This window comes from Megachile rotundata, chromosome 3 (genome assembly GCF_050947335.1).
Source record: "Megachile rotundata isolate GNS110a chromosome 3, iyMegRotu1, whole genome shotgun sequence".
Taxonomy (NCBI): Eukaryota; Metazoa; Arthropoda; class Insecta; order Hymenoptera; family Megachilidae; genus Megachile; species Megachile rotundata.
The window spans coordinates 13,451,226-13,463,381 of NC_134985.1; the positions used below are offsets into that span (position 1 = coordinate 13,451,226).

The 12,156-nt window shown below is 36.8% G+C and overlaps 2 protein-coding genes across 4 annotated transcripts in view; one reads left to right on the top strand and one right to left on the bottom strand.

Annotated features, from left to right (window-relative positions):
- Nucleotides 1-9,285, bottom strand: part of LOC100882661 (carboxyl-terminal PDZ ligand of neuronal nitric oxide synthase protein) — a 32,619-nt gene extending 23,334 nt beyond the window's left edge. The window contains exons 1-2 of one of the 3 annotated variants that reach the window (XM_076529266.1): nt 8,378-9,285; nt 4,777-4,924 (exon numbers count right to left, since the gene is read on the bottom strand). In XM_076529266.1, the coding sequence (XP_076385381.1) occupies nt 4,777-4,884 (108 nt within the window). In that variant the 5' untranslated portion in view covers nt 4,885-4,924; nt 8,378-9,285. Of the gene's footprint in view, nt 1-4,776; nt 4,925-5,815; nt 5,980-8,377 lie in introns of those variants that run through there. The other 2 variants (XM_076529267.1, XM_076529269.1) reach the window with 2 other exon arrangements.
- A 171-nt stretch (nt 9,286-9,456) lies between these two features.
- Mvd (mevalonate diphosphate decarboxylase) lies at nt 9,457-11,854 on the top strand. The gene is made up of 9 exons (XM_003702112.3): nt 9,457-9,651; nt 10,163-10,233; nt 10,297-10,364; nt 10,436-10,482; nt 10,551-10,702; nt 10,787-10,954; nt 11,033-11,326; nt 11,399-11,560; nt 11,623-11,854. Exons 1-9 carry the CDS (start codon nt 9,600-9,602, stop codon nt 11,770-11,772), a joined length of 1,164 nt encoding a protein of 387 aa, XP_003702160.2. The 5' UTR covers nt 9,457-9,599; the 3' UTR covers nt 11,773-11,854.
- The last annotated feature ends 302 nt before the right edge of the window (nt 11,855-12,156 follow it).

Here is a 12,156-nt window from a genome sequence, read left to right on the forward strand (position 1 = left end):
CGATAGAGTACATGACGATAGAAAGCGTGACGATATCCATCGCGTAGTGATTCAACGCGTGGCGATAGAACACATGACGATATAAAGCGTGACGATATCCAACGCGTAGTGATTCAACGCGTGACGATACAAAGCGCGATAATATCCAACGCGTAGTGATTCAACACGTGACGATACAAAGCGTGACAATATCCAACGCGTAGTGATTCAACGCGTGACCATATCCATCGTGTAGTAATTCAACGCGTGACGATACAAAGCGTGACAATATCCAACGCGTAGTGATTCAACGCGTGACGATACAAAGCGTGACGATATCCATCGCGTAGTGATTCAACGCGTGACGATACAAAGCGTGACAATTCCAACGCGTAGTAATTCAACGCGTGACGATACAAAGCGTAACAATATCCAACGCGTGACGATACAAAACGTGACAATATCCAACGCGTAGTGATTCAACGCGTGACGATACAAAGCGTGACAATATCCAACGCGTAGTAATTCAACGCGTGACGATACAAAGCGTAACAATATCCAACGCGTGACGATACAAAACGTGACAATATCCAACGCGTAGTAATTCAACGCGTGACAATATCCAACGCGTGACGATACAAAACGTGACAATATCCAACGCGTAGTGATTCAACGCGTGACGATACAAAGCGTGACAATATCCAACGCGTAGTGATTCAACGCGTGACGATACAAAGCGTGACAATATCCAACGCGTAGTGATTCAACGCGTGACGATATAAAGCGTGACAATATTCAACGTGTAGTGATTCAACGCGTGACGATCCAAAGCGTGACAATATCCAACGCGTGGCAATCTAACATCACATAGTACGCATAGCAACCACGCATGGCGACACAACACGCTACAATAACTCATAGCGCCACTATGGCTCTAACTTTGAAATATCATGAGGTTTGTTTGACGTAGCACATGGTACATATGGTTGTATAAATACAGGGTGCAAGAAGCAGCCAAATATATGACGTGAAACAAAAGCAACGTAAACGTCGTGTTTGCCAAGAGAATCCGGCTAAAATTATTGACTTTACTAGGGCGAGATTTTTCTCTCTGAGACGCTTACAAGAATACGAATTTCATTTAGGAAATATAGATGATTATTATACACAAAAATTAAAATAGTTTATGTATGAAATTTCAAAGTTACTTCAAGTTCGTTTGAAATTTGAATCTACTTTCATGGGTAAAAATTGGACATGCATATGTGGATCGAAAGGGAACGCCTTTGAGCAACATTATCCCTTTCATCGAACGAAACCCGGCAGAAAATGAACAGTCGACGGAACGTGAGCTCTCGAGGGAACGAAGATTAATCGCTGTTCCAGAAAATCTTTGGAAGCTTAGACGGTTGTGTAAGCAGAATCCATCTAACAAGCTTTGGGAACGAATATGCTAGCTCTTATCCGCAAAAATTGGGATGCGAAAGGGAAGAGATTATAGATTATAGATTAGAGATAACTTAGAGTGGTTGCTGTAAGTTCAGTCCGTTCAATATATTCAGACGCAAAGTTCTAATCTTTTGTATTAACAAATTAGACACTAAATCATATTCCTAAACCCCGAAATTTCTAGATACTGAAGTTACTAAATCCTCAAACTCCTAAGTAGCTACCCTTTCCTCTCTGAAGCCAAAATCCTCAAATGTTCAAGTCCTCAATAAGTTCCTGAGCTTCGTACATTGTCGATAAACTAATAAATAACAAGAAGCAATAAATATATAATAAGTAACATATGTTGCTCCTCGATTACCGAGAAGCGAGATAAAACATGTAAAGTCACATTGGATATATTCTCGTCGACCGAAATTCGAAAGGAGGCTGACGGTACGGCGCCATGCAGGAATGAAAATTAATCGTCGTTTCGGCGTTGAACCCGAGGGAAACGCGAACGTCAGCGAGAGAAATCGAGAACGCCGCGAATAACCCGCGGTGTTCCCTCGCAAAGTGACCGCGTTCGCGCACGCTTTACGAGCTTAGACGCCGGCGTCCGCGCGAAAGCTTTAACCTTTCCGAGAAACGTACACCGCTGAAATAAACATGTGCACAATGACGTCACGGTTCTCCGTTGGCGACCGTCGACCAAAAATACCTCTCCCTGTCGCGATTGTTGCATTGCTACGCACCCATCGATCGTGCACCTACTGCCTCCCCTACCGTTCTATGGTACTCTGCCTTCGGAGGGTTGTTTCATACAACCACTCCACGGACAGTCGCATTTTACGCTTTCGACCTTATTCGTATCGTTCTTTATTACATTTCTTCGCTTTACTATTTAACTTCTTAAAGGACATCCCATTTTTCAATTAATATTGAATTACATGGGGATGTTTTAAATGTTTAACTACGTACAGGCAATTTATGTTGTTATTTCTTAATTATTATTAAAATGAAATGGTCTTTCAATATGTTGTAGATAGACTATTCATAATATATTAAATATATTGCACAATATTTCTTAGTTATTATTATAATGAAATTATCTTTCAATATGTTGTAGATAGACTATTCATAATGTATTAAATATATTGCACAATATTTCTTAGTTGTTATTATAATGAAATTATCTTTCAATATGTTGTAGATAGACTATTCATAATATATTAAATATATTGCACAATATTTCTTAGTTATTATTATAATGAAATTATCTTTCAATATGTTGTAGATAGACAATTCATAATATATTAAATATATTGCACAATATTTCTTAGTTATTATTATAATGAAATTATCTTTCAGTATGTTGCAGATAGACAATTCATAATATATTAAATATATTGCACAATATTTCTTAGTTATTATTATAATGAAATTATCTTTCAATATGTTGTAGATAGACTATTCATAATATATTAAATATATTGCATAATACTTCTTAGTTATTATTATAATGAAATTATCTTTCAATATGTTGCAGATAGACAATTCATAATATATTAAACATATTGCACAATAATTTATATGAGTATAGTAAGTCTACATAAATGAAAAGTTTAAATATTTAAATATTTGAACATTTGAAAGTTCCTAAATTTGTTTATCGAATTTTCTTAAAAAGTTAAACCTCACAAAATATGTTGTATCATGCCTATACGTTTAACAGCGTATATTTTTGTAAAAGTTGCAAAATTTCATTATTTACAATCAATTCTCGTGGACCGATGTACATCTACGTAGGAGCAGTTTCAACAAACAGATCAACGGCTTCCGTAAAGCAATGCTACACTTTTTAGGTTCTCGGAAACACTTGCGGTTTTATGTGGCCATTCGCTCGGGTCGAATTGGGCGGTAAATTATAGCGTGGCTTGTCAGGTATTTCGGGAAAACGGGATTCTCTCGGTAAATGGCTTCGCGATGCAATTATCAAAGGCTAAAGAAAACACATCAAACGTTGCATCCGTAACTGTTCAAAAATATGTTTGTAATATCTTTGCTCTACTTGCTGCAACCTCAAATAAAAACTATTAACAAAAATATAATTTTAATATCGTCGAACGAATTTTATAAATATATTTTCAATGTTAAATATAGACTCCATAACCTCTTCCCACTCATTAAAATACGATCTGCTAACAAGAATAATCGGGAGCTTTAAACTCGATGAAAAATAAAACTCCATGTTTATGATATAATTTTAAGCAACCTCACTAGAACCTCACTACTTTGTCTATAATAAAACGTCTGAATATAATCCAGAGTTTTGTTAGATCGTTGTGACCGTTCTCGTTTCAACGCCTTTGCCATCCGATCGTATTTCGAACACTTAACGTTTACCTGCCGCGAAATAACTGTCCTGTACCAGTTCCGTGGACCAGTAAGAACCGCTAGTATTCAGAAACGATCGAGCCTTCTTTCCAGAACACGCCGTTCCTTATGATACATTAAACTTTCTTGCTTGCCGCGTTTGGATACCATTTTCCCGGAAGTAATTTCAAATGAACGAATCGTTCGCTGGTGACTGATCTGCTCTTTGTTCCTTGATGTGGATAATAGAAATGGAATTGAAACGAACGCTGGATCAGTTTCCTTATTCAAGACTCGTAGCTGTAGGTCTCGTGAGTAATAATCCGCAGAAACTCCAATAATGGGGTTGGGATGATTGGGAACATAATGAAAGAACGTTCTTCGGAGTCACAGAGATCGTGGAAGTATTAACTAAAATCAGGAGAGAAAAGGATGAGTACATGTAGGAACATAATTGTAAATATTAAGTAGTAGGAGAGTCGGCGACGCACGGGTTATGACATAGTCGTTCATGAGGGTAACTGCAGGTAGTTTAAGATATGATAACATCACGAGGCATCAAAGTATCAAGTCCTAAAGTTCCTCCATTTTCCCTAACCTAATGTCCCTAAAGTTAAAAAGTCTAAAAATACTCGTACACAAATACTGTCTTACGCATAGACAACCCTCATCAACCCAATGCTACCTACGGTCTAAATTACATGCCCGCGCGTACTTCGAAATTACATGTTTCATTAAAAAGTTCCAGTGCGAAGGATTATTGTCGAAGCATAGAATTGTATGTACTTATATCCTTGGTAGGGTTAGTGGAAATAAGGAAAACTGGTTATCCTTATTTGAGACACTGATTGCGAGTTAAAATAACTTGCGAGGTACAAATTTGTAACGTAACGACACAGCCATTCAACCTATGGGTTAAAAATCTTATTGTAAGAGGTTGCAAGAACAGATGACGGTACAGCAAAAAGTATGAAATGATTTGTCGATGATTACCTTGGCGTGGAAGACGATTCCACGGTGGAACGCCTCTTCGCTGTGCAGTGGTATCCTAGTGTCGTACTCGTCATTATGAACGAGATTGTATTGCTTCTTAGAGGGCATGCTTGGCCCAGCTTCATCCGATTATGTTCGTCCAGTCTCGCTGAAACATTAAACTTTGTGTTAGCTTTGATACTATCGTTAAACTTTATATCCCTAACCGTCTTATACCTAACACATTAAGAACATAAACAAAATAAAATACCGAGTTAAAAGTACTAAACACATCATGAAGTTTCGCGCTATCGTTTAAAAACGGATATCATATTTCTTCGCCGTTCTTGGTGTCTGTAAAAACACACACGGATGCACACTAAGGGCGTATTTCTGAAGGACTAATTGATTGCAAATTCTTCCAGTCGACCGAGCTCTCTGAAAATAGTACGATCCCTGCTCCTAGAGAACCCGTGGAAGGTTGAACCCGTTCGAGAAACACGTGCTGCAACTGGTACCCGCATTCAAGGTCAGCCACGATCTATACGGCCTGTAGCTGACGCACATCTGACGTGTTTCTTGATCGAGTCCGAAGGTGCACCGGCCGAACAAAAAGGCTCGCAGAGAAGCTCGGAGATAGCATCGAGGCCAAGAATAAGTACCGATTTCCTGCGCCCTCCCGATTCGACGCCTCTCATTCATGGGAACGAATTGCCAGGTGGCCCAGGAACGCGTGTAACGCTCCACGATAATGTGCAACGTAACGCAGGCACGAGAAATTCGTGGGTTTCTCAACCTTTCTTGCCTTGAGGCAGTCTTTATCATCTTTCAAATGATTCTGCAATTTGGACTAAGCTAGAACTTTCTTGTGAACGAAGTCGGAAAAAGTTGGACAAGAAAATTTTCTACTGTTTAATCCTACAGTAGATCTCGATATATCGCCGTGTCCTTGGTACACATTAGTGTTACACTCGTCACGTTGTATTACTGCGAGGCTGTCAGAGTAAATCGATTCCATGAAAACTGCCGTAATATCAGAGAATTAAACTTTTTAACCTACCTAACATACTTTTTGCCAATTCCAAGAACTTTCTACCGCTACAACCTTGTCGATGGCAATATAACGAGGGTCTACTGTGATACAGATTATAAAATTAAACTTAAATTGTCATTGATTCAACAGTCTGCCTCCGAGGGTCAACAAACTCTATCATTCGACTATATGATTTTCTCCACAAGTTTAATGAGCCTGCCTAAGAAAAGTATATATTAGAACATAATGTTAAAAACTGATACGTGCTCTTTCCATGTATTTATTTGCATATATGTTTTTAAATTACGTATTAAAATTGATACATACCAGAATGCAAAGAAATAAAATACTTCCTACTTTCCTGAACGAATTTATTCCGTGAAACGAGTAAAATGACAGAGTTTTATCAGTTTCAGGTACAAAGAGAGATAAACATCTTCCAAATAGGAAGCAGTTTTATTACATCCGTTTTAACGGCGTGTTCGATAGTTATGGAATTATGGTTCGAGAGGGAAAAAAAGGTTTCTGATACTAGAACTCCGCTAGAAAGTCGCAATTCCTGGAAAAAACGATGACTAAGGTATTTCTTATGAAACAAGATATCGTAACCTTTGTAAACACGTTAATACGTAATATTAATTCGACAACTATTATTTGTAACAGTAAAGCTTGATCGCGTAGAATTATGTTTAACTGTTCATGTATTTGCTTCACTTCAAACGTCATGCAACTCTTAATTAATTTAACATGAAAATACTTACAATTTACATTGAATTCACATTCTATTTCTCAATAGCCTAACGAACGTTTAATCCTCATAAATAATTCGTAGAAAGTTACATGTTTATTGTATAAAAAACCGTTGTAACGGTTTACTAGATTTTTAACAAGGTACTGCATAACTGATTTAAAAAAGCGATACGTTAAATTACGGCACATGCGCATGCGCACTTAGTCATAGAATATCCGTCGCACTAGAAAAATTATCGACGCGGTTAAAATGCGAAAATTAAAAAGAAATTGAGCAAAAATAATATAATAATATCTACAAAGAAATTTTACGGTAGTATTTGAATGCTAAAAATGATATACTAAAAAAAAACGCGGTAAACAATATCCCACGCGCATGCGCGATACACCATAAAATAACCTAAATACGTAATTGTTAAAGAGACGCGTACACGGTCACGTCGAAACGCAGAGTTCAAGCACCGCCGAAGGGTGGCATCTTTGTGCACACCTGAATTAAGGTGGCATTCACAAAAGCGTACGTGAATCGAACAAAGAACAGCATTCTTGTACCTACAATCGGCATCCACCTATGGTGACAATAAGTATAGAACGGTAAACGCGGGTCGCATATTCATCGTACGAGTGTCTGATCTGTTTGTAATGCGACATTCATCGTAAATACGATCTGAGGAGGAAACGCTCTATCTCTTGTGTTAATCTGTTCCTTCTGCCAACTGTCGGATTAGATTTTCAAAGCGTTGAAAAACCGCGTTCGAAATGAAATTCTAATAAATAAAAAATATTGAGTTTGTAACAAATGAAATAAAATATAAGTGATCTTATATTCGTAAATAATTTTTAAAATTTATTTTTGACACCCTTCGTAAATTTGCTAATCGAATAGCTCGGGTGTTTATAAATGTTGCTCGTCAGCAACATCGAAGAGACCCATCGGAAACTGAGTTAAAGTGAAGGACCTCGTTTAACCACCCCACGTGTGTTATTGAACGTGTTTTACGGCCTGTGAGCATGTATCCCGCTACTTTCGCACGAGTCGTTAATTTCACTGAAAAATTCATCGGTTTCGTGATTTATAACGATCCGTTTCGCTTCTTTAAAGGAGCGTCACCGAAACAAATACAACGCAAAGAAAACGACAGGAAGAAGGAATCGTGCCAGAATGAAAAATACTTGTAAGTGAATCCAGGCGTTTTGTTACCAGACCCGAGAATACAGAAACTTTGTGCGAAGAATAAATTATTCAGCGGGAAACGATTGAACAGTTAGGGAGAAGTTTGTCTAATAAAAGGTGCACGAAGGAAATAAAAGAACCAGTATCGATGAATAATCGATTGTGTTCTTCAAAACTATTCCCGTCAACGATACGCTATCGCGTCACGAGTGTAAACAAAAATAAAAGAGAAAAATGAAAAAGTTGGATAAAAACCTGAATGTATATCAAAATAAAATTACATCGTTGTGTAATCGCATTCGCTCAAGTAACATTATCGAATAAAGCAACAAAGTTAGGTTCCGATTTAATATCTGACGAAATATTCGAGATCTCGTGACCTCGATCGATAAATTTCTCGATGATTTAATTCGGTGCGATGCAACTTGATACGATTTGACAAGATACAATTCAATTCAGCGCGGTTTAATTTGACGCGTTCAAATTCGCTGTGATTCAATTCCATGCTAACATTCGAACGCTGGATTTAAATTCTACCAACGTTCGCTCGCACTCAGGTGTTTGGTATGATCGAACATTCAGCTCGATGGTAATTTACGCTAAACGAGCACGAGCTCTCGCTTTTGTTCAAAGTTCTAACTCGCTTAGTTCAAACATGACCTTACCTGCTAGCCGATTGGACGATCGAAACGGGATAGTCTTCATTAACCGGTTCGATTCGTGTTCCTGGCAAGAACGACCGAGACACGGTCCTTGCCCGAAAATCGGCTTCCTTTGTGAATGCAGCTTAACGATGGAAGGCAGGCCAGTCAGCCAGGAGAAATATGCACGCATTCAGGTCCCGCCGTTCGTGAAGGACCAACACTGACGCCCCATGGCGCGCTTATACACTAACACAGAAACCGTCGACCTCTCTCTTCTTGGAAACAGATGACAGTGACTCGGTCACCGTAACCCACGAGACGTCCCACGGGAGCACCTTAAAGTCTCGATCTTATTCCACGCAACGCGACCACCACTTGATCACTGTACGTGTACGTGCCACCGGCCCCATTGGTTTCTCTTCTCTTCGCTTTCTTCTTCTTCTTCTTTATTTTCGTCTTTGATCCACCGCGTGTCTGTTCTTCCTACGGCGAACTACGAGAATTCGTTGATTTCGTTACGATACAAAGCAAGGTGATCGCGTGTTAACTCGACCGATTCAGAGAAAGGAAACGACGCACAGATTCACAATGTAAGCACGCGCGAGATAACGAGGAAGGGATGCGGCCACTAGCATTCGAATCGCACCATTACTTTCCTTACCGCCTTTTAATAATGTCCTCGGGATAATCGCGATACCTCGGTCACACCATGTCCCTCTCACCGTTCCTCTGATCTTTCTCTTGTTCTATACTTTCGAGGACTTCGCGTTACCGAGTGACGCTCATATTGTCCTTTGGTTCTACGTCCGTTTTATCCTATCGCGAAGAAGGAGCGCGTGTTTCATAGAAACACCGTGCACGCCGTACACGACCGTGGTATGTATGGTTCTCCGAGGAACGTGCGAATCACCCCCACCGTGGACGCGACCGGCATCATACTGAAAACCGGCTGGGTCGGTACATGTTTCCTGGGGGAGGAGCGGGAGTTCTTTACGATACTAACACCATCTGTCAAACACTTCCGGAAGCTTATCGTTGCACCTGTCGGTATAGCGGAAATTCATTTCTGGCGGGTTAATGATGCAGATTTGAACTGGAGCAATGAAAGCAGATTGTATCATAACATTTCCAATCTAGGTCATGAATAGTTTGTGCCTTTCTCGATAAAAATGCTACGTGCAAGTTGAAATCGTGTTATTCAGCGCATACTTGTCGAAGAAAGTGGATAAGTGGAGTTTGAGAAATGAATACCGTTACTTGTATCGCACCCATCAATATTGCTGTTATAAAATATTGTACGTATTTATTTTTGTTATTTTTTTATTGGAACTGCATAATCGTCATAATTATTATACCGTTTTATATGTTTATTAAAATAACGTATATAAGAAATTTATTCGTTCACATTACATACATTGCAATAAAATATATGTTAAATTACTAAATTATACTCTTATTCACTTTTTAAAAAAATATTTTATCAAATAAACGAGATAATATAAATAAAGATTATAATTCTTGTTTCCTATTCGAATGCCCGCCATTTTTAGAATTCCGAAAGAAAATTTGAAATTGATACAAAATTTTCTTTACTATTGCACAGTATATCATTTTTGTTAAATTCGGTTGCAACATACAGTTTTACATTCATATAAAAAGACACATTTAAAAGTATTATAAGCTTCTTTTGAAACTGACCTTTTACAGAAATTTGAATTTAAATAGATCTTTTCAAGTGTTGAGTGTAGAATAAATTGTTTAGATGAAGCAGCACAGGTCAATAAACCTTCTTTTTTTTATTTGCAGGGGGCAAAAGAGATGATAAACTTATTTTACCATTAAATGATTCCATCAGTGCTACTTTAGATACAGAGCAGGTAAATATACATAACACATTGTATAAATATCATAAACTTATTCCTGCATATATTAACTTTTAGTTATGTGCAAAAACTACTGTTATGATCAGTCCAAATTTCAAGAACGATTGCATATGGTTAAATGGAAAGTAAGTTTGAAAGATATATGTACATATTTTAAAAATGAAATATAATTTAACATAATTTTATAATTTTCCAGGGAAGAAGATATCAAGAATCCTAGGCTACAGAATTGTTTAACAGAAAGTATATAAATCTATAAAAATGTACTGAATGTTTGGAATTTACAAAAGTAATAAAGTGTGTTGTTTTAGTTAGAAAACGAGCAGGGCATTCCAAACATTTGAATCAATGGAAAATTCACATTTGCTCGGAAAATAACTTTCCAACTGCAGCTGGTTTGGCTTCTAGTGCAGCAGGATATGCGTGTCTTGTAACAGCTCTTGCAAAATTATATGAAGTAGAGGTATCATGAAGAAGATATATAGTCTTATGTTATCCAGTGTATGAAATTATTACAATTTTTGTATGTTTAAGTATTGTTTTCTAGGGTGACATTAGCATGATAGCCCGTCTTGGCTCTGGATCAGCATGCCGTAGTACAACAGGAGGTTTTGTAAGGTGGTACATGGGTTCTGAACCAAATGGAACTGATAGTATAGTAAAACAAATTGTTCCTGCTAATCATTGGCCAGAAATGAGAATTTTAATATTAGTTGTATGTATTATCTGCAATTATTATTTTGTACTGATATTGGTTTATTAAACATATTTATAGTTGCATTGTTTTGTATAGGTAAATGACTGTAGGAAAAAAGTTTCTAGTGCAATTGGAATGAAAAGGACTATGGAAACGTCTGAGCTTCTAAAACATAGAGTGAAACATGTTGTTCCTGAAAGAGCAAATAGAATACAACAAGCAATTATAGAAAAAGACTTCAAAACATTTGCTGAACTAACAATGAAAGAATCTAATCAATTGCATGCAGTAAATTTAGATACATATCCACCAAATATTTATATGAATGATATTTCACATGCAATTGTTGAACTTGTTCATTTGTATAATGAAGCTGTTCATGATGTGAAGGTGAATAGTAACAAAGTATTTTATTGATTGAATCTTAAGCTTTACAATTTAAAATAATACTATTATTCTTAGGTCGCGTATACTTTTGATGCAGGACCAAATGCAACTTTGTATCTTTTAAAAACTGATGTACCAAAATTTATGGGTGTATTAGATTATTACTTTCCACCATTAGAAGATGTTTTAGTAGAATATAAGAAAGGATTATCTATTGATGCTGTTAAACCTTCTGAAGTAAATTTTTATATTTATATAAATATCATTTATATAATAAAACTAAACATTTTTGTTTTCAGGATTTGTTAAATAAGATTAATATACGAAAACATAATTTAGGATGTTTCAAATATATTATTCATACACGAATAGGAGATGGTCCTAAGTATCTTCAAGATTCTAAAGATCATCTTTTAAATAACCAAGGATGGCCTATCAATCGTATTTAAGTACAATGTTTGAAGTATTTGTAAATGATATTTTCTAAGATTTGTTAGATAATAAAAGATGAAGAATCATCTGTCTCTATTATCTAATTATATAATATTTTCTTTATTTAGTGATCTCAATATGCCTTGATATCAAACAGATAATGCTAATTTTATGTGCATTACAGAAACATTTATTCATTCTGAATGTCATGTAGTCTATAGTTTTAAAAATCCGTTACGTCTCCGTTGCTTTCGTAATTCATGGTTAGCAGTAGGAATTTCTTAGCATAATAAATATAAATAGGTTACGTCGAACATAACGTGTATGACGTTTCCAAAGTGCAGGAAGTATCTGCAATATAAAGAAGTACTAATTGTTGTTTACACAGTGTATGAAAAACT